At 41.5% G+C, this 23150-nt stretch overlaps 1 protein-coding gene across 1 annotated transcript in view; it reads left to right on the top strand.

Moving 5' to 3' along the window:
• Window positions 1–22869, top strand: part of HSD17B4 (hydroxysteroid 17-beta dehydrogenase 4) — a 65179-nt gene extending 42310 nt beyond the window's left edge. The window contains exons 18-24 of the mRNA XM_063129494.1: window positions 4283–4352; window positions 6767–6873; window positions 8265–8351; window positions 10502–10594; window positions 11844–11985; window positions 20517–20644; window positions 22331–22869. Of these exons, the coding sequence (XP_062985564.1) occupies window positions 4283–4352; window positions 6767–6873; window positions 8265–8351; window positions 10502–10594; window positions 11844–11985; window positions 20517–20644; window positions 22331–22420 (717 nt within the window). The 3' untranslated portion in view covers window positions 22421–22869. The remainder of the gene's footprint in view (window positions 1–4282; window positions 4353–6766; window positions 6874–8264; window positions 8352–10501; window positions 10595–11843; window positions 11986–20516; window positions 20645–22330) is intronic.
• The last annotated feature ends 281 nt before the right edge of the window (window positions 22870–23150 follow it).

Here is a 23150-nt window from a genome sequence, read left to right as displayed (position 1 = left end):
ATTTAACCAAGTGTTGGATTACCTCACTGCTTCTGTTCATATTTCCACTTCAAAGGGCTTATTTTGATGGCATGGGTTCATGTGCTTGCTTTGGCGGAACACAGCAGAAAAGAATGGACCACTTTGAATGTATTTGAATGGGAGTAGTAGACGCAAGAATCACTAAGAGCTGGAACATACAAATCCCTCATACACAGATTTTACTCAGAATTATAAACCCAAATAATTACTCTTTGGAGAAAAACATAGACGGGCACTTATGTTATCTTTGTGTAGTGGAATTTGCTACAGCAGTGCTCCTTCCTGCAGCCCTGGGTTAGATGAGAAATCCTGGACCATGTGGTTGTTTAAGGCCATCATGTGGCTCTTTCCCATGCCAGGTTTAATTCAGTTTGCCAAGGGGCTGATTCTGTAATGGGGGCAGTCTCAGTGTGGTCACCTTCTGTGTGTTCCAGGTCTTCTCTCATTTCTTGGCAGCTCGAGGAGGAGGTGTGGTGCTGAAGTGGCTTTCACACCTCCAGCACAGTGTGAATACTAGACCTGAGAGCCGTTCAATGCATTGGGGAAAATGAATTGTTTGACAGAGATGATAGAATTCTGGACTGTACCAATTCAGCCTGCTGTGAGAGAATTGCATTTTTAAATTTCCCCCCATGTTAAAATGCACCCTGCAGATCAGAAAGAAAATAGACGTTTAGATTAGCCTCCTCCCCGATGTGATCATTTATTACATGTCAGTACCTTATTAGATGGGGACGCATTGAAAGATATGAGCCCTTACCTGCAGTCTGAAGTGGAACATTTTATTGGTTCAATGTGCCTTTTCATTCTGTGATTTATTTATTTAGAAGATTTATATACTGTCTTTCAGCTGCAACAGCCCTCCTAGACTACTTACAACATAGAAGAAAAGCATACCCAATAAAATCACAGCAATATAGTAGTAAAATACAAAAGAACTGAGAATTTAAGAGCAAGAAACCATTGGCTATGCTAACTGGGGTTGATGAGATTTGTTTAAAACTATCCAAGAGCCTGGGAAAATAAGAAAGTCTGGACCTTTCACAGAAAATGGGTGGGCAAGTTGTAGGCCAAAACATTTTGAAGCCCACAATCCCCATCAGACCTAGCCAGCATAGGGAGAGGCGAGTGTCCATGGGAGCTGTAGGTCAAATCATCTGGAAGGACCGAAAGAAAAGAAATGTGTTCTCAGGATGCAAAATGATTATTTTCAGAAAATGCCACCTCTCCCCACCCACCACCCACACATTCCCAAAGCAGTAGTCCTGGTCCAAACACACCCACAGCTAATACTTGTAAAAATTTAAGGAATCACAGATCTCCATCATCACTTCTAATTTAGCTCTAAGTAATTAAAAATCCATGTTTTGTCACCAATAGGATAGCTTACTTTTGCAGATAAACTTATTTTAGGCACAGGAATATAGTTGATTAAACACTTGTCAATTATTGGCAAACCATTATTTTCCCCATTCACAAAAGAATGTGTAATTGTATAGCTGGCTTCAATTTATGTTATTCTTGCCAGTAACCTTTATTGTTGACAGCAGGCAATACTGAAAAATTGGTGCAGACAGGTTGGATATTGCCTTTCCTGTTTTGATCTGGCAGAACTCCTAAACTGTTAGGAAATAAAACTTGACAGTTTATATTATTAATTGGAGAACAATCCAACCGTATTATGACTGACTTCAGTCTAATGCTTCTAATCAACTGACTTGTCGTGGTTTAAAGATGGATCAGTTTTTATATGTTGGAGAAAATGTAGGGAAATAATATTACTGCAGAAGTCAGAGCTTTTTGCAATTTTGCCTTTGCGGAGTCTGCTTTTGCTTTAGAATGAGTTTTTTTAAATTAAAACGTAATTCAAAACTCATTCTCCATACAGACTCATTCCCCATACACTCTTATTGGCGAAGTGATGTTGAAGGCATAAACATTAACTGACCAGTTGGGATGATATGCCTAGTGAAGTCTAGCAGATTTGCTGAATGCCAGTTGGCTGTGCATGTGGAACAGCTACAACATTCCTTCACACCTGCTCTGGTTCCATCTCAAGGAGCACGGAAGGGTGGATAGCTGTCTGACCACCACATGCAGACGTTGTTGTTCAATGTGTCTTAAATAACATATATGCAGATAGAAAAGCAGTTCTACCAAAATGTTTGCCCATGCCATTTTCCGGACACCCATACACAGGAATTTTTAGCTTTTTCTCATAAATCTTGTGCAAACGCATATCCAAATCTGATTAGTACCTGCCATTAAGTGCAAATCATCTTGTCGTATGTGTGGGTTTCTGGATTTGCTTTCAACCACAGATACTTGCAATGAAGAAGATTCTGGCCCAGCTTTTCTGATGGTACATATTGCCACATTGATATTTATTAATTTTTAAAAAACCTAGGACAGGAAAAGGATTGTGTGTGCCTTTGAGTCGGTATAGTATGAACGCCACTCTTTCATGTATGGTCAAATACTATACAGACCTTGTATGGTTGTTTACGGATCTCAGTATTGTCTAGTTTAGACTTCTCGGGTGTTGTCTCCCTATTAAATCTTGGTTTCCCAACTGTCTCAAAATTATTTTTAAAACAATATTAGTGGTTCTAAAATGTAGCAAATAAGATAGGATGTACTTATTGCTCTCTTTACATTTTCAAATGTGCAGTAAGGGAGAGTATAAAGAAATTCTATGTATAGTCTTGAGTTTTGTGCAGTCAGACGTGTAATCAGGTAACTTATGGAAAAGCAATATTAGTCTGTGCCTACAGAATACTGGCTGCCCAAAGTGTCAGTCTGAGGAATGGAAAGCAACTAGAACTGACATGAATGATTCTCTGGACGCTAAAGGTTTCTGTGGAAATAGCAAATGCTAAAACTGTGGCTCCTAGCTAAATTTATAATATCATTCTTGATTTTGAAGTGTCTTTAAATATGACTTCAGTACAACTGTAAAGGCATTTTTATAATGTATTATCCTATATACTACCGTATTTCTTTGATTGTAAGACGCCATCGATTGTAAGACGCACACTAATTTCAGTACCACCAACAGAAAAAAACAAACCCTAAGACACACCTGCGATTCTAAGATGCACCCCATTTTTAGAGATGTTTATATGGGGAAAAAAGTGCGACTTAGAATCGAAGAAATAGGGTAATAGAAAACTCATTCTACAAGTGCCAAATCCTTGTAGCCAAAATGGCACCATCCACACAAATGAAGGTATGAGATGGATTTGGGAGTCCTAAAGTTTGCAGAAGTACAAAATACTGGGCTTGGGGGATTAAGGGGGCAGAAAAATGCAAAACGACCCAATGAAGACTGAGCATGCTCAGTGGGCATGGAATGCTGGCAGACTTCTGAGGCAGGAAGAAATCTGAGGGGGAGGGAAAATGGAATATCTAGGGAAAGGGTATGGCTGGCGAGCTGGAACTCTGAACAAGAGCGTTCTGCACTGGACCATATATTTTTTAGCAAGTGACATTTGTAAAGATATAACCTAGAACCAGTCTCACCTCAGTGAATTCTGGGATTGAGAATCACATGACTTCTACCATTTTATTTCCTGTGTAATAATTCTGGTTGGAGAGTTCTTTGAATATAAAGGTTGTGCAAAAGCCCTGTTTCAGAAGCACTTGGCACATGCAGATGGACACATGTATACCCCTCCAATGTCCTTATTCAGCCTGGCCTGTCTGCCCAATCAAGGTATGCAGCTGGATCGATCCCCATGTGTTCTACTAGAGCACTAGCAGTGCTATGGCAGACATGACGTTCTTGTCTTTTGTTTGTTGCAAAGTTGTGTGTGTGTGTTTTAATATATTGCAAACTTTATTGTTACCCTATTTCTTCGATTCTAAGACGCACGTTTTCCCCATATAAACATCTCTAAAAATGGGGTGCGTCTTAGAATCGCTGGTATGTCTTAGGGTTTTTTTTTCTGTTGATGGTACTGAAATTAGTGTGTGTCTTACAATCGATGGCATCTTACAATCGAAGAAATATGGTATATGCTTTCCAATGTTAGCCAGCTTGAACATTTCCAATCAATATGATTGATTTGTGAACCGCCCAGAGAGCTTCGGCTATTGGGCGGTATAAAAATGTAATAAATAAATAAATAAATATGGAAAGGCAAGATGCAAATGTTTTTCCAAGAACATACATTTATAAATAATTCTGCTCTTGGCCACAAGAAAGAGGTTGCACTTTTTGTTTTCCAATGATTCTTTTTTTATATATTTTTGTCTATAGGCTGCTTTATATCGGCTTAGTGGGGATTGGAACTTTTTACATATTGAACCTAGTTTTGCTGCCCTTGCAGGTAAGCGTGAAAGAACAGCTTTTCACTTTATTTCATTAATAGGAGTGGTGAATGTTCCCCCTTTTTTCTTTTTTGCTTCAGCAATATTTTCTATAATTGTGATTAAGGTTTGAGAATGGATCACATATCCTGAAAGCAAAAAAACAAAACCCAATTTCCAGAGCATTTGCGATTTGAGCTGGTAATTAATTTTCTTGAAAGAAAATAGCTTTCCCATGATTTTGAGGACTAAACCAATAAATTTCATTCTAGCCCTTTCCAGATATCAATATTGTGAATTGTAGCTGTCTTTCTGTGTATTTCATTTAACATGCTTTGGAATCTGGTTCCTATATGCTGAATGCACAAACCAGGATCCAAAGAGTTACTCTTTGGCAGTGGGCATGTCCAGTGGGGGTTCCTTTTTCGTGGAACTTCAGGCCTCTGTGACATATCAGAAGCAATGTCAAAAGTGCTTTCTCTGTATGGCAGCCTTCCTGACCTTGCACCCTCCAGGTGTGTTGCACTACAGCTCTCATTGACCGTGCTATCTGGGGATGATGGAAGTCCAACATCTGGAGGGTGCCAGGTTGTAGAAGGCCACTATAAGGGCTGCTGTTCAAAAAGTCAAATCCCCTTGGGCATACCGAAATAGTTGTGTAAGTCTTTGGATCCCAACCATAGGCCCAGTTTGCACATCATGGCTACCCAGGATTTAAACAAACCCTGGGTAGACATAAACAAGGGGGAGAGAGCATCTGTGCTGGTTCCTGGCCACCTGCCCACTCCCACTGTGATAAACAACCAAGGGAAACACCCCGACCCTGGGTTGTTTAGCGTGACATCCAAACCAGAAATCTGGGTTCTTGGGGAATTTGAACCCATCAAACTCTGGGTTGTTTGTCCCTCAGCATCCCAGAGTTCTGGGTTCAGACATCATGATAAACAACCCAGTGATGGATTGATTCTGGATACAATTCAGAATCCATGGATATCACAGTAACAGCGGTCAGACATGTGGGAAATGCTCCCACTGCATTTAACAAACTCTGTGGGGTTGACAATGTATGAAACACGTCATAGCATCCTTTTACACTGTGCTGCAAGAATTGAGCTCTTCCTGCCCCATCCATCTAGCATATGGAGAGTTGTCATTACAGTGTATGTAAATTTGGAAAACGTAAATGCAAAACCAATTGTATGGTGGCTGGCTGTAGGTTCTTGCTTTCTTGGATTAGAATAGTATTAATGTTTGTATTGAAATGTATTTTCTATCTATTTTAAAATACAATGATGATCATAGAGAAGGATGAAAGAATACTTCAATTCAGATTCATAGGCGTTGATTTCAAATATTTTGGTGCTAACCCCAAACTAAAAAAATAAGCCTTTTTTAAACAAAAGGTTATGGTTGAAAAGTATAATATGTACCTTCATTATTGGAAGTTCCTTTTTAATCTGTATTTGCTATGTTTTCCCCATGAGCTTGTTTCCTGCTGCAAATAATTGTATTTATTTGTTTTGTTTTAAAATATTTATATTCCAACTCTTTGTTGTAAAAGCATCCAAAGCTGCTATTAATAATTAAAAACTAATGTATAATCCAATAATAAAACCACACCAAATCCTTGAAATTAGTTAAAATGGAGAAATGGCAACAGGGATTTAAAATCAGCCATTATATCAAGCACCTAAAACAGGGAGGAATAATAATTTTTAAAAACCCAGTGGCAAAAAGACGATTAAATTGGTGTGTGCAGGTGTTCCCGGGAAACACATTCCATAAACAGGGAAGTCACAAGGCCCTCTCTGGTTGCCTTTTACCTAATCTCCAAAAGTGGAGACATCCAGAAAATGCCTTTGAAGAAAATCTTAAGGGCCAGACACATAGGCAGCATCATATGGGAGAATGTTTTCTTTCAGATACTGCATGTCAAGACCATGTAGGTCAAGACCAGCACTTTGAGTTGTTACCAGAATCAAACAATGAGCCAGTGAAGGTCTTTTAACCCCAGTGAAATATATTCTGACCTGTGATTCCTAGTTAGCAGCCTGGCTGCCATGTTCCAAACCACTTAGTGCTTTCTTTAAATGCCGTCTTTCATATAGCACATTCAGGATGCAATCCTGTGCATGTTGAGCCAGAAAAAAAGGCCTACAACTCACAGCATCCCCCAGCCAGCATGCCTGGTTGAGGCATGCTGGGATTTGTAGGACTTTTTTCTGTCTCAACATGCACAGGATTTCACCCTAAGTAATCTTACCTGGATCTCACCAGAGCAGACAGTACTGTGGCACTTTTAACCAACCATCTTTGCTTGGTGACGCAGTTGGCTTGATAAATATGATGCGTGTGGGAGTGATCCATGGAACGTTATGTCTAAATGCAGGCATGTTAAGCTGGAAATAAAACACTATCTCTTTTCTTGTGATAGGATTTCAGAAGCCCATATTGCATGGACTTTGTTCTTTTGGATTTGCTGCCAGGCATGTTTTGAAACACTTCGCAAATAACGATGTGACCAAGTTCAAAGCAATTAAGGTCTGTAGATTTCCAAGGGGATATTTTGTGTTCATTGAGTGTTGAAGACTTCGTCGTTGCACTTCCTGAGGTCTGAAAGAAAATGTGCAGAAAATATAAGTCATTGTGCTATAATGACATGTGCTTTTGATCCCGAGACCCTTTATATATGCTATAGGTCTTTGTTCGCTGTTAATGTACTTTTTAAACTACCTCGAGTATAGCCTGAATTGATTACATTTTCCTTTTTAGGACGCAATCCTATTCAATTGATAGACAGGTTGCCCAACAGGAATGACAGATGCTTTTTTGCCTCTTGTTCCTCCTGAAGATCATTTAATGTTAAATGGGCCTCCGAGTCATCTAACTCAAGTGCCTGGCTGGAAGCAGGGACTGGGGCTGATAGGCTTGTAGAACCAGCAGATTCATGGCCTCTCCGCTCCCATTTGCCTGCTCCCAATATGTCTGTTTCCTCACCTCCCAAGACTGTGCCACCAACCTTGGGAGAGGGAGCCACCCCAGAACTTTCTGTAGCAGCTGGGTGCTAGTGGGGGAATCTGAGTAGAGATTTCCCCCTCCAAGGCCATGGCTCTGTCTATGCCCTTGGAGGGGAAATCCCCAGTTTCCTACGGCCCTTCAGACTCTGGGCCTGTGCAGATAACACACTAAGCCATGGTTAGGCCACTAACTCTTTTGCAGCAAATGGTTAGTGAGCAAGTTTAAACCATGGTTATGTAGCCACCATGGTTAGGAATGGTTCACATGACATGCTAAGTCATGGTTCACATGACACGCTAAGCCATAATGTTTAGCTCAAAACCACCATGGCTTAGCATGTTGTCTGAACAGGATCACTGTCAAGAGACCACAGGGTTGCTCTCTGAGTTGTTTTCATTAGAATATTTATTTCCTGTTTTGATCAAAGAGTTGGCCTACTAACATGTTTGAGTGAAATTGTCTATAGTTTCAGCAATGATGGGCTTACACATGCTGATCTTCCACCCTAGAATAAAGGGGAGAAATCCCCACTTTGCATCTAATGTCTTCTCAGTGCCTGCCTATCTTGGCCTCTGCAGTGAGTCAAGTCACCCCGACAAACCCCCATCCCCTTCACCAGATCTGGGCACATGCAGATAACTGTGTCCATGTTAGGAGGTCAGGGCTGCCACACTGTTCTTCCCACACACAGCTGGCTTGACAGCAGTTAAGGGACTTGATGGATTTGTCCTCCTCCCTCGCCAATGGTTGTGGCAGTACTTGAGTTATTCTGAGTTATGTGTCTTTTTCACATGAGACTACTTAATAGTGGATGTGGGAATAGTAGTGATAACACTCAGAGTCACTTCGTTTTAATATTTGTGGTGTTTTAACAGAAAGAAAAGAAAAACCTTTCTAATCTTTCCTTGTGATAGATTCGTTTTGCGAAACCAGTTTTCCCAGGACAAACCTTGCAAACAGAGATGTGGAAGGAAGGAAACAGGATTCACCTTCAGACCAAGGTCAGAACCAAAAAGTAAAGGCTTGGGGCTGCTTGAAAGAAGTGTGATAAGAATGGGTCTCATCTGGCACACAGTTGTACATGCATAGACCCCATTGATTTTAGTGGGGAATAAGCCAACAGGCAGCAAATACATGTTTGTTGGTCTTCTTTTAAGAGTGTTTTGGGAGTTCTGGGTAAGAAAGATAATTTGTGGAGAGGAGGCAGGGTAAAAGTGTGTGTACATATTCCGGTCATACTTTTTGTTCATAATTTAGATATGTGTCCCGATTTTGAACAAGCAGGTACTCCAAGCAGTCTACAGCATTTTAAAAATGCAGTTTTCACTTTGTACCTCCATTCCCGATACCTTAGCTCTCGATACGGGTCCACTGTCACTCTTCCTTGCCCAGTACTTCATTAAGTGTCCGCTCTCCTCTTTTCAGCTGCAAAGCACAATTCCCAAACATAGTTGGATGTCTCCAAATGGTTGACACCCAAAAAATCCTCCATCAGTACAGCCTTCCCAACCTGAAGCCCACCAAGCATGTTGGACTACAACTCCAGTTATCCCCAGTGGCCATGCTGGCTAGGGGTGATGGGAGCTGTAGTCCAACACATTCAGAGAGGGCACTTAGTTGGGGAAGTTCACTTTAGTAGCTGCCGAGAGGCTGCTAGCCCAGAATGCCAAAGTGGGAAGGAATCTTGTGCTGTTCTTGATACAGGTATGGCTGTTCAGGATGGAATGATGAAACAATAGTCCCATATGAAAAACATCTGAGAACACGCACAGGTGAAAGGTAGGAAAGCTGCCTTACACCAGGTCAGGCTATTTGTCCATCGAGCATAGTATTGTGTACTCTGGCTGATAACAGCTTTGTAGCGTCTCAGACAGAAGAACGTAGAACGCTGCTTTAGACTGAGTCAGACCCATCTAGGCTAGTATTGGGGACATTAACTGGCAGCAATGGCTCCCCAGGGTTTCAGGCAAGAATATTTTCATCCCTACCTGGAGTTGCAAAGGATTGAACCCGGGACCTTCTACATGCAAGGCATTCACTCTCCCATTTTCCAACACCTGTACCTGATCCTTTTTAAACTGGAGATGCCGGGGGCTGAGCCTGGAACGTTGTGTGCACAGAGCCACGTGCTTCTGTCACTGAGCTACAGTCCCTCCCCGCCGCATTCTTCTTCACAGTACTTGAAACAATTATTCCGGTCCCTTTGCTCTCGAGAGTTTACCCTGTCTCATAGCTTCTGGTTAAACACACAAGTTGGGAATCTAGAAAGAACTACTAGCTGTTCAAAAGCTTGCATTTAATGTGCTTCAGTCTCTCTGTGTCTCTTTTCCTCTCTGCCCCCTCTTTTCTTAAAAGGGCACTCAGACTTTGTTGACATCTTTGAAAATGCATGTAAATAGAGTTTTTTGATACTGCCCCCAGCTTTGAGTCCCTTGCCATCTCTCCCCCCCCACCGCCCTGCTCCCTTTTTTGTCATTGTGTCATCTCTGTTCTTCTGAAATAGTTTTCCTTCCCTTACTTTGTTAAAACCCCAAAAGAAAGTAGGCAAGCTGAGAACGATTGCCCAAGAGCTTTAGAAATAAATACATGTTGTTGTTGTTGTTTTAAAACAACACTAATAAATAGAACATTTTGTTTATTTAAATGCACAAACAACAGATAGGCACACAATTAAATGGATGCTGCTTGTTAAACACAGGCAGCCTGGGTCGGATGTTTGTTGCAACCAAAATATGTTTGGTTAAGACGTGTAGACCTTTCCTTGATAAATCTGCATATAATATTTGAAGTGATTGGAGCTGCTTCTCTCTTTTCTGCTCTTGTGCTTTCTACCTGCTGGAACATTGTCACTAATTGTTCGTAGATTTCCTTTCATTATATCATACTTGAATTTTCTTCATGGAAAGATGCACGCACTATTGTTCTGACTTTAAGGCAGCTTGCTTTAATGATTTCTCACTATTTCGGTTGTTCCCTTCCCTTACTTTGTTCTTTTGTTTGCCACTTTGAACTGCGTGATTTAAGATGCAAAGGAGGTTTTGCACTGGTCGTAAAACACAGCTATTGTGCTGGTTATAATTGTGGTGTTCAGGTTGGCTAGGAACCTGCTGACGGTGTGATAATTTATTCTTTCTTTTTTTTTTTTTTACAGGTCAAAGAGACTGGGAACATTGCGATTGCAGGAGCATATGTGGATCTGACATCATCCTCTGACCAGCCTTCAGCTAAGGAGCCCTCAGCTAAGGTAAGGACAGTATGCATGGCTTCTTTGTAGAACAGACTTCAGAGTTGTGCACAGTCTGCTGTAACAACCACCACATATATCTATAATAAACGCTTGCATTGTGACCCAAATTTGTCCTTCCAAAAAGGCAACTTCTGTGGCCTATTTAAATCCAGTCTGCTTGCATTCATGAGCTTCTTTTGCATAAATGTTTCTGTTGTTGGGTCATCAGGAGAGGAAGGAGACATCTGCTAGCTGCTGAGGCCGCTCTCCTTTGATCACTGGACATTTTGCTGACCACCCACTCAGGCACCCCCCTCCAGACTTCTCAGTTTTCAATAGACGCTGACCCTGCAAAGGTTGTCATCTGCTTCACAGGCTAAAAACAGCACTTCTTAAAGTGAAAACTGAGGGTCATCAGACTGGTGTATTCTGCATCCAATAGCTTTGGACTGCATTCTACTACTTGTGTATATTTGCAGGGTGGGGTTGAGTGCATGTGCTGTCAGTGGGCAAGTGGAATAACTTGCTTCATTTAACTTCATCGATGGCTTTGTTTTGTTCACTGTTTTTGACACTAGTTAAACATAATGTGCGGCATCCAATACTGTCTACACACTGGTAGGACCTACTGCTGTCACCATGGGAACTGAGTGGTTCCCTAAGCGATCGATAACAAGTGCAGACACTAATTTCTGGAATGGTACAGCTGAGCTGAGCACTCAGAAGGGAGCTCCTCTAACCAGTCTCATTCTGGAAACAGATGTTTCTGCTCATTTCTGGACTTCCTTTAGGGACAGCTAGTTCCTGCCGCGCTTGTGCTGGGTCCTGTGAGCGCAACAGAACCAACAAGAGTGCAGCATCTGTATTGGATCCTCCTCATTATTAGCACATGCCATGGATAGTTGTGGAGTATCTTTTGCAGCTGTGAAATGGGCATGGATTTCAGCTGCAAAAGGCTTTCCCATAATCTCTCACCTACAAAGCTGTCAAGTATCCCCCAGTCCTTTCCGCCTTTGTATCTGAAAATATAGCACCATATCGAAAGCACAGCAACCCTTCATTTAGGAGTCACAGGCATGGAATAAGCAAAACCGAAACAAAAGATTTTGCTTACTGTTGTCCATGACCACCCCAATGAAGGACCACGAAATACTATAGAAAGCACTAGGGTAGAATTCTGTATTACTGTGCATGTGATTGGTCATGAATTACACGTTGTGGTTTTTGGTGTGGAATCCCCCTTAAGAGTCATTCATTTATTGATTAGGTTCCGGCAAAGTTGCAGAGTGACCTTGTGTTTGAAGAAATTGGTCGTCGCATCAAAGAGATTGGAAATCAGCTGGTGAAGAAAGTAAATGCTGTATTTCAATGGAACATCACTAAGGACAAAAAGACTGCAGTGCAGTGGAGTAAGTCCCAGGTTTAATTAATTTATGGAATGCTTTATTGCATCCTCTAATGAAGTCAGAGATGTTTCACTTGTTCTAAGCCCTGCAACAACACAATGTTCAATTTTTTTAAATACCTTGGAGGTATATTTGATTGTATAATAGGACCCAAAGCATTAAAGTAGGGCTATAGCATTAAAGCATAGCTAGTAATCCTGTTTTCTGAGGAGAAGTGAGGCTAAGAAAAGAGTTGGAAAGTCCTACTTCAGATCTCATCAAATTAATAAGCATTGTCAAGTTAGGTCACTATCTCTTCTTTGGTTCCCCATCTGTGTCATACGACTTGCCCTGCACCCCCTAAACTCACCTTTTCTCAGGTGTGGTGCAGGAGGTTGGGCTGCCCCAATCATCTTTCAGTCTCATTGGCTTCTTTATGTGAAATTGTGGGGGTTGCAAAGGCTTATTAACTGCCTCAGGCAGCCAAATGTCTTGGGCCAGCCCTGATCTTACACATCATTTTATTTCGAGGGGAAGAGTTCTGCTTTTTGGGTAACACACACGTGTCTGCAGAAATAAAATTCCAAATCAGAAACATGGCTCCGGTATTTGGACTTGATTCACAAGGGGAAAAAACCACCGAAAGAGTATATGAAAACTGGCAGTGTCTTCACCTATGTTTGAGATGGAATCCTTTGAATTTAGATCTAACATGATAGGAAATGGAATAGCTAGGCAACTCACATTGTGCTGTGAATTATGAATTAGATCGCAGTAGATTGGATTGCTCCTTGCATTATGGCTATCACATAGGAGGGTTATGGAAACATTTCTGTCTGACAATGGCTCCACTGTGGGCCTGTTCAGAAGACACCTTAAACCCTGCTGGTTAAGGCTTTTGGTTAAGCAGCAGGGTGTAAGGTGTCTTGTGCGATGCGTTTCATTAAACCCTGCTCACTCACTAACCACAGTCAGACCGTCTGCAGCAGGGTTAGTGGCTCTGAAGTGTTGTGTGTGACAGAACGGTTTGTAGTTAGTGCTAACCTCAGAGAACCACAGTTTCACCAACCACAGAGCTGAAGTGTTGTCTGAACAGGCCCACAGGCTCAGTAGCCAAAGAGCCTCTTCTAACTGATCACATCATTAGAGTCCATTTTAATACCAGCTGCCACCAGGCTTCCCACATTAAGGAACTATAATGGAAGAATAATAATTGAGTTTACACCCAGACAAGAACTTCCTCCAAACCATTATGGGATAGCGAGTTCTACAGTAGTAGTTTTTAAGGACCCATCTGTGTAAATACCCACTTCTACTTTATTGTCATCATCGTCATCATCTTTCTCTGTTCTGATGGTTTTATAGTGCTAGATTGTGTGATATGTTCACCCTTGGCAGCAACTGTATTTTTATCTATGCCTGTTCCACATTGTTATATTCTTACGTGTTATGTTAGACTCACCGTCACAAATGCTATGATCAAAAAGCCAAGTATATGAAATGTGCTTATCGAAAGTCCCTGTGCCAGAGTCCTGCCTCATCTTACTAAAGAGCAAGCTAGAGATAGGTGAAATCAATGGGCCTCCCTGGGTGCTAGAAGGTTTTATTGCATAGGAATATATATATTGACATTCCACTTAACCTAATTCAAACCTGTTAGTACATTTTTAAGCTTGTGCTTTTTAGATTTCAGTGGATCATAACCAGCACAGATATTTACCATACTCTGCTGAATAATACAAGGTAAATAAAATGCATAAAGCCAAAAATTCCAATTATCAGCAATAAATGAATGATACTAAGAAGGATTTAAATACAGAAACACAGTTACAAACAGCCAAATAAGGACTATGGGTACAAATCTATGGGGATGGCCTTAAGCCCCAAACTCCACCCAATACAGTGATCTTCACTGCTGCGCTCCGCCTACTCTGCATTTTAGCTACACAGGCATTTTTGCCTATCTAGCGGAGGCATTGGAGAGGGTGAGGGAAAGGAGTCTGGAGACACCTCTGGATACGGCATAAGCCGTCCTCCCTAGTCTCCTCCCCTTTCCTCTCCCAGGAATGCCCCCTTTCCCTTCCCTCCGAGGTTGCGTTTGTGAGCTCAGGGAGGCAGCCGGCGTCGTTCTCTCTGCCCTGGCTGTGAGGGGGAAGGGGGGGAACTCCGACTCCTGGGTCCGAGGTCAGAGTGCTGTCTCTGAACTTGGATCCAGGAATCCAAACTACCCTATTGGCCCCTCAGACACTGTCTAGGGGCCATAGGATTGCTCTTTTACTTTAGTTTTGTTGGTCGACGCAGAACCAAAGGTAATCTTACCCATCTAGCAGATTCTCACTTTTCCACAGAGGAAGGCTTCACTTAAGGGAGCTCCAGACTTTTTGCCTGAAATCACTCTGTATAAAGTCTACTAAAAGAAGTTTTAAAAAATGACAAAAGTAATTTTAAAAAGAAGAAGAAAATCTTTTTTGGAATTGTTCTTCTATGTCAGCGAGCCATCAAAAATAAAGAGCATTGGGGATTTCTCTCCCTTAACATTAAGAGGTAAGCAAAAAAATGTCCCCAGAAAGACCCCTGGCTTCTGATCTGTTTCCTTCTGTTTTAAAACCAAAAGCCTCATATGCCGAAGCCATCTAGGTCAACAACTCTCATGGGACAGTGGAAGAAGAAAATAGCTGCACAGACTGTGACTCCACCACAGTATGCAAACACTGTTGGCCACACTTCATGCAGACTGTTTGAGACCTTGTTACGTGTCTTGAGTTAAGGCCTTCCCCCCCCTCCCCGCCACCCACTGAATATCACAGCAGGATTCCTGCACCAAACATGAATTGCTAACAGTTCCTCTTCCTATTTTTCATAGCCATAAACACCGGGAAGTATTCAGTGCTTTTTGTGTGCCAGTGGGACCCACCACCAGCGCCGAGGGGAGCTAGAGGTTCTTAAAGAACAGAAACACTCGTTTCCAGATTGGAGCAGGTCAGAGCTCGGCTGACCTGTCCCAATTCAGAAACGACTGTTTCCAGCTTTGCTATGGGAAGCGCTAACCCCCCCTTGCGTGAATCCCCCCCTCCTTGCTGCGTCCCCTAGCAGTTGGTCCCACAGGCGCATCAGAATGAGCAGGATCACAGCAGCAGGAGAGGCTACTGCCCATCATCCCCAAAAGGTAAATCTATACCAGGGCTTTGAGGGACAATTGGCAGCTAGCTAATCTTGATTTTTAGCTTTATTCTTTGAAATGTTCCCCCTAATTTGACTCAGTTTTGGCATTTTTCACTGGGAGGGCCAAGAAACGTGGGGTTTTTTTTTTGTCGTCCTCCCCGCCCCTCCCGGCCCCCAGCCTTTAGTTAACACTGATGATTTTGGCCTTCCGATGTCTCACTCTTCTCTTCGGGCTCCTCTTGATATTTATTTATTATTTATTTATTTAGAATATTTATATACCGCTCCCCATTGAAAAATTTCTGAGCGGTGTACAAGGTAAAATGAAAATAAAAACAGAATAAAACAGTTTATTATACAGATATGGCATGCCTCTGCTAGGCTCTTGCTTGACAGTGTCCCTGGTTCTCTTGGCCTACCTGCCAGGCCTCTTTCCATTGTCGAATTTGCATTGCAGCTGGGCTTGCCTGGGCCCTTGCTCTTACCCCTCGCCACTCCTCCCTGGCTTTCCGCTGTTGTGCCGTCTGCGGCTGTTGACAGCAGTAGCAGCATTCTGGCCCCCCGCAGCTCATCGCTATTGTGGGTGATGTCTGAAACTCTGGCGTCTTCAATGAATGTCCTTGGGCTGAATGTCAGAAAGAAAGAAAAAATGATGAGGAACAGCCCTTAAGGAAATGATTTGCAGTTCTGGTTGACACGGCCAATAATTTTATTCTTCCCAAATTCACAAGTGCCAAAAAAGCTTTTATTGCTTTGTGCAATTGACTATAACCTCCTCCCTTGTATCATTCCATATCATGCCAACCTCTTCGTTTCGTTACTTTCCCTCAGCGGCTGGGATATGTGAACTAGAATTAATATTTGCAATGGAACTGGGAATTCCTCTGCATAAAAGTTTAACAGCTTATTTAAATAACAATAAGATTTCCTTTATAGACTGCACAGAATGCATTTGAGATCATATCAGGACAATTCATTGCTCTCTACCATAGCTGCCCCCCCCCCCATTAAAAGCAGGGGCTTATTTCTCTCATGGTAAACTGTTCTTTTGAAAAAGGCCTCTGTGTGGCAATAAAAGCAAGGGTATTTAGCACTTGGATTTACATAGCACATTTCAGATGTTCAAATCTCTAACAGTGCAGTCGTATGCAGGTCTACTCAGAAATCAGTCCCACTGAGTTCATTGGAACCTACCTTCTCGGTGGGTATGTATAGGATTGCAATCTCCGTCATACAACAGCCCTGTATGGTTGGCCAGGGTTATCCTGTACTACAGATGGCTGGCAGATAGTAAAGCTGCCTACCTAAAGGCATCTAGTGTGTTTGTTTGTGAGTTGAACTCTGAATTAGGGATTTCTTAGTTCACTTGCTCATACTCTTGGCCACTATACTGAGCCAACTCTGGCCTATAAAATGGGTACTTGCAATATTCCATTTTTTTCATTGGGATAACTAATAAAATTTCCACCAAGGGTCACTAGCATAGCCATGTGTCAGTGATCCCATCTCTAAGAAAGGGTAATGTGAATAAGTCCTTTCGAAACTTGTGTTACTCAGTTATTATGCTAAAAGTCCCATTTGGACTACTGCAACACACTGTACGTGGGGGCTGGCTATCAGAAGGGTTCAGAAGCTTCAGCTGGCCCAGAAGGCTGCGACCAGACTGGTTACACGGAGCACGTGACTCCCTTGTTACAACAGCTTTACTGGCTGCCGGTCTGGTTTGGGCTGAATTCACAGTGCTGGTTATGACCGATAAAGCCCTATACAACTTGGGACCAGGCCACCTGAAAGACCGCCTCGTCTCTTATGAGCCCACCTGGGTCTTCAGATTTTGGGGAGGGGCCCTTCATTCGAGACCGCTGCCTACATAGGCATGTCTGATGATGATGCAAAAGAGGGCCTTCTCGGTGGCCACTCCCAGGCTGTGGAACTCCTTGACGAGGGAGGCTAGCTTCTTTGCTTCCTCTCTCCTGTTCGCCACTGGGTGGGATGCTGTTTTTATTCTATTGTTGTGTTTTTAACTGTCTTTTAATGCATTTGTTTTATTATTGTTTTAATCAAATTTTATTTGTGATTGTAAGCCACCCCGATTGCCATTTTACTTGGTAGAAAGGCAAGGCACAAATCAAATCGATACATAAAATGAAGTGGTTTTTTTTTTTAATGAACCGAATTGATTGGAACCTGACGGGTTTGTTGGGCCAAATGCTAAATTTCTCTGTGTTAAAAATCTATATTATAATGTTTCCAAAATTTTTGTGTTAAGGCTGCTCTTAAAAGCAACAACACCCTGTTCTTTGTGAAGCCGTTATTCATAGGACAACCTACAAAGAAAGAAAGCACTTTCCAAATTGTTGTCTCATTGATGGTTAAATTGCTATGATATCATAATTAAAGATGTCAGGTCCTTGCAGGAACATTAACTTGGCAATGGGTTTGTTTTTGCACTCTCTGATAGGGCAAGAGAGAAGGAATGGCTCTGAAAATTTGCAAAATGTGAAAATGAATTGGCAAAGAAAAATCTTGTCATAACATTCTCCATTGCAAGCAATGCAATACCTGACAGCGTATATGCCTTGTAGTAGATCATTTTGGCAGTGCATTTTGTGCAGGAAATAGGACTTTGGGAAAATGGACACTATGAAGAATTGTTGGTGTTCCGTGAAGAAAGGAGAGATACTTGGCTGAGATTTAAGATAGTCTGGAAATGGAACATTAAAACAAAAGCAAAGGGGAGGGTGGAAACTACCCTGCACTACAAAACCAAACATCTTGCATCATATTCGTGTGTGTGTGTGTCCACAAAGAAAAGTCTATATGCTGAAAAAGGACACCTTTTTAAAACAATAATAGTTGGCCCTGAAATGTATCATAAAAAGATTAAACAAATGCTGCCTTCATATTTTGCAATAGCTATTGTGAAAACATCCATATTGAATGTGCTGCCTTCATAAATTCGTGGATGATTCATGTCCCTGTTGGTAACTCTTAACAGGATGTGCTGGGAAGGATCTATATTTCTGTGGGACTTGGTGATAAAGAAGTACTTAATATTATCTTTAGACCTGTGGCTTTCTTTCTCAAGCGCAAGAGCAATTTATGTCCTCAGTCTGAACAGATGTGTTGTAGTACTGGCATGCGGATATAAGGGTTTATTTTCTTCCTCTTCATTTTCCACCTTGTTACTACTTGAGAGTACCAATCAGGAAATTATACTTTTCCTACCAAGTTCAACAGTTTAGTCTAAAAAAGTGCTAGTGAGGACAAACATTAAGGAAGAAAAAAAAACCTATTTTAATATAGCCATTTACTTTTCCTCAGATAAAAGAAGAACATAGGAAGAGCCCTGCTGGATTAAAGCAATACTCCATCTTGTTTATCATTCTATTTCCCACAGTGGCTAGCTAGACCCCTCGAAGGAGCCCACAAGTCAATGACTTTATACCACTGTTGCTCCCAAGCAATTTGAGATTAAGTGACATACTGCCTTGAAACCTGAAGTTCTTTTTTGCTATGCATGTATATATTTTATTGTAGCTGTTTAGCTCTAGGCCATTGAAAGACCTCTCTACCATGCATGTGTGCAATTCTCTTTTAAAGCCAACTAAGCTAGTGACCCATTGCCACCATTTGTGGCAGTGAATTCCACCACCATTCCCTCTGGCTCCACCTCCAACCTTTGTGCATCGGTGGAAGGTCTGAAGGCAGAGCCTAAGTGCATTCAGATGAATGTGCATATGGCCCTCCACCCATCCAGGAGCCCTGTGCTATTTGGAGATCCTGATCACATGGAGAAGCCTGTGTGTGAGCACAGAAGTTTCCCCCAATGCACAGAGGTCTGAGGGCTAGACCAAGTGGGTGACAGTGACATTGGAGCAGTTTATTGGTTGAGTCAGAGTTACATTGTTTGTAGGAGAGGGAGAAAGATCCTATTGATTTTGTTCACAGCATGCATAATTTCTATTTATTCAATATATTTCTTAGCCACCTTTCAAGACAGTAGTCTTCCCTACTCAGCTTGCAATATAAAACAGAAAATTCCATATTAATGAATTAGAAAACCACCTTAAATTTAGACAATTTTAAAATGAGCCAGTTAAAATAAAACTGTGTACAATACAATACAGTTTAAATATGTAGCAGAAGCAAATATACTATAACCTTATCAATTAAAGGCCAGAGGGGGATAAAAGCTATGTTTTTAAAGCCCTTTTAAAAGCAGCCACAGAGGGAGCCAGCTGTATATCTCTTGTGATGGAGTTCCACATACTTCTGTTACATGTGTCTGTCTCGTATACATACATTTTAGAGACTGGATCATGTTTTCAACACTGTTCAGTTATGCAGTATGGCAACAAAGGCCCCAGTTCAGAGGGCCACTAGGAAGCTGTTACATCCATGTTTTTTAGTTTTATTATTGCAATTGATTTAATTATGGCTTCTCATGTGTCAGGAGATTTGGCCACTCTCAAATTTGGAAAGGAGGGCTTTCTAAACAGACAGACAGACAGACAGACCAATGTGTGCACAGGGGGATTTTACTTTCTTTCCTAAACAGCATCAGCCTGAATCCCTCTTGGCATCATATCTCAAGCTGTTTGGGAAATAAATGCTTTTACGACGACACATAGAGAGATCGCAGCGCACTTCTCTGGTTCAAGCCACTGCTTTTCAGCAGAAACCATTTCCCCAAGTAATTAGCTGCTAAAGCATATGTACAGCCTCTTCACTCAGATACTTAATTGAGGGTAGGTTGCAGGATACTGTGGAAATCTAAACAGCCTGTCATACTGTGAATGAGATCAAAGGACTCAATTGCCTGGGGAAAATAAGTGTTGATAGCTGAGACAGGAAGGTGCATTTGTCTCATAAATCCAACCACTCTCTGATAGAGCTTCACCACAGCAGGTAACTAGAATGACTGAACAGGATGTGCGTAATTAGGTAGAGGTTATTACTTCTGAGTTAATAAATTAAAATAATTCAAGAACGTACGTGGTTAAGAATCTGGGCCTAGAGCGAAGTGCGATGTCTTTTCATTATTTCTCCTGCTTTAATCTTGTTGACATCTGGTGGTTTTGTCTTTGTGTTTTTTAACTCTACAAACTAATTAATTCCAAACATTAAACCCATTCTGATAAATAGCCACTATTTTCTTTTAACTTTTTATTTCCTAATGTTCTGTTAAGCACACATTTTGATATGAAGTTCTTGAGTATGAAGATAGTTTCTCTAGGAAGCCTGTGAATTTTAATTTTGCCTATAATTTTCTTTATTGAATTTTCTTGCTTTGTCCAAGCAGCAAGTAGATGGGCACAGGACAGTTAGATAGCAAACAGCTTATTCATTCTTTGTCTCATGCATATTTAAAATGCCTTTCTTTTCCTCAGCCATCGACTTAAAGAATGGCTCTGGAGAGTTGTACCAAGGACCTGCCCGAGGAAAAGCTGACACCATTTTCACCCTGTCAGATGAAGACTTTGTGGATTTGGTGCTAGGCAAGATCAATCCACAAAAGGTACAGTTGCAGAATTAATGCTGTCCTAGTACTTTATTATCTCTTTAGTAGAGTGTTGTCTTTAAGTAGCAAGTTCTAATTCACAGATGTGTAGAGATGCTAAAAACACAAAGATGATTATGACACCAAGATGTTCCCATGTAAAGAACTTACATAACTTTTAGTCATCTGGAGTCCATGGCCATTATCCAGATCCTGTTAAACAATAAGTCTCCTAGAAAGAGCCATAAATCAACTGTTCCAACTTTGTATGTACATGGATAACGGGGGGTAGATAGAAAGGGAACGCTAAGGTAAAACATGCAAAGGCAGTTGATAACAGCAGGCAGAGTTTCCTCCACCACGATTGTATTCCATTATTTTCAGCTAAAAAGGGACAATGTTGATTGTGCAAAGGGGGAATAGAGAGAGAGCTATTTTCTCCACTAATGCGACTAGCGAAACCCATGGGTGCAGGAACTCCCTGTGTGTGTTGCACATCACATTCTGACCCAGTTTGCACGTAATGGCTAACTGTAAGCTGAATAACACATAGTTTAGCTGTGTCCACACCGAAACAGCCGAGTGTGCTGCCTCCTATGCACCTCCAAGTTCTGCTTTCTTTTCAGATTGCCAAACAACCCAGGAATACCTCATTCCTGCATAGTTGCCATGACGTGTGAACCCAGCAGTCTGGATTGTTGAGGGGGAAACAACCCCAATTTTTAGCCCATGGTTTGCTGTTGGGTTAAAACTCTGGCTTGTTTCATTCTCAACAATCCAGAAAGAAAGCAAAAGTAGCAAGCGCATGGGAGGCCGCATGCTTGTTCCAGCCCGGCCACAGATACCTATGGGTTGCTCAGCCCATAGTTAGCTGTTATGTTATTTGTCATAACCAAGTCATTTTCTGGATCCCAATTTTTATTAACCATGGGTATCAACTAGTCAAATTCATGGTGAAACAGGATTAGAATATTACATTCCTGGTCTGGTTTGTCTTTCTGTGCTGTAAGGCTATAAAATGAATGGACAACGTGCAGCCTGTGGGACATGTCACGTGGCCGTTTTAGCAGCCTTTGCCACTGAATTTGCTGCCAAAATTTGGTGGTGGCGATCGAAAAGTTGCATTTTTCTTTTAAATAAGGTGTGTGAGGAGCATGCAGTTTGTTTTAAAGGTGAAAATGCACCTTTTTGCTACTGCAACACCAAATTTCAGCAGCAAATTTGGCAGCAGGGCGTGTGGTCCCCAGTGGATTCCTGGGTGGTGGGAATCCCCAGAAATTGCTCACTCTTGCTGCAAAACATAATGCCTAAACTACAAATTAAATGGTTCTCAAATTTTGTATAAGAAAATAAATTCATCATCATCACCATCATCATTATTATTGTTAATACTACTACAACAACAACAACAACAACAACAACAATAATAATAATAATAAATTACAACCCATAATGGGAGCAGAGTAGGAGGAGGGATACACCTTTCCTCTCTTTGCTTCTTCTCTTCAAGCTCCCACAAGTCTTCACCAAGTTCCTTGCATGGAGGCAATAGGTTTGACTCCAATTGTTTTGTTCACAGTCGAAGTGTGTGGGGGGTTTCTGATTAATTTCTGGTTAAGTCTTATACTCTTGTAACTGTTTACAAGTGCCAGCCTGGGAGAGTAGAGAGACGATTTAATTGTTTTCTCTCCTTCCTTGCTATAGGCATTCCTCTCCGGTAAGCTAAAAGTTAAAGGAAATATCATGCTGAGTCAGAAGCTGGGGACGATACTCCAAGAGCATGCAAAGCTGTGAATTCCCAGTTGGATTGAGTTGGAAGAAAAAAAGGAGCTGTTCCTTTTTCAGAATAACCTGAAATCTTATGCAATTGCTGTATTAGGTAATTTCTAATAGACTTCCTTGCTAATATGCAAGTTGCCTTGATTCTTGCAGATTCAGGTAGTTGGTATAGATGTGATGGGTTAATACAGTCTCTCTCCTTTCTTCTATCTTGCAAATCTTTATACCAGCCTCCCATAGCCTTGCTTCCTCCAGATTTGTTGGTCTTCAAGCCCCATCGCCCCCTATGCTGGCTGAGGCTGATGGCAGTTGTAGTCCCAACACATCTGAACAGTGTCAGATTGGGGAAGGCTACTTTATAACTTCCTCTTGTTCCTCAGAAGGTCTACAAACTAAAATACATGCAGTTAATATATTTCTATATGCAATCTAAACATGATTCAATAAAACATACTTTGATATCATCTTCTTGATTCTGTTCTTTTCTTTTAGTGGCTTAAACTTTATTTCTCAGTTGGTCTTGTTCTTTTAAAAAAAGGGTGAGGAAAGAACAATAAAAAGCCTATAACCTGAAAGATGGCTGGGATTAGATTATTGTACTTTAGCCTGCATCAGAGGATTCCACCAACTAGCAGCCCCGCCCCCAGCTATTTATTATTAGGCTACGTACTATGAAAATGTAATAATACAAAATTGGCCCTGCCAGCAGGGAGAGTGAGGCATATGGGAGAAGTGGAGAGACAGA

Source organism: Elgaria multicarinata, chromosome 6, assembly GCF_023053635.1.
Source record: "Elgaria multicarinata webbii isolate HBS135686 ecotype San Diego chromosome 6, rElgMul1.1.pri, whole genome shotgun sequence".
Taxonomy (NCBI): domain Eukaryota; kingdom Metazoa; phylum Chordata; class Lepidosauria; order Squamata; family Anguidae; genus Elgaria; species Elgaria multicarinata.
This window is presented reverse-complemented; position numbering and strand designations above follow the sequence as displayed.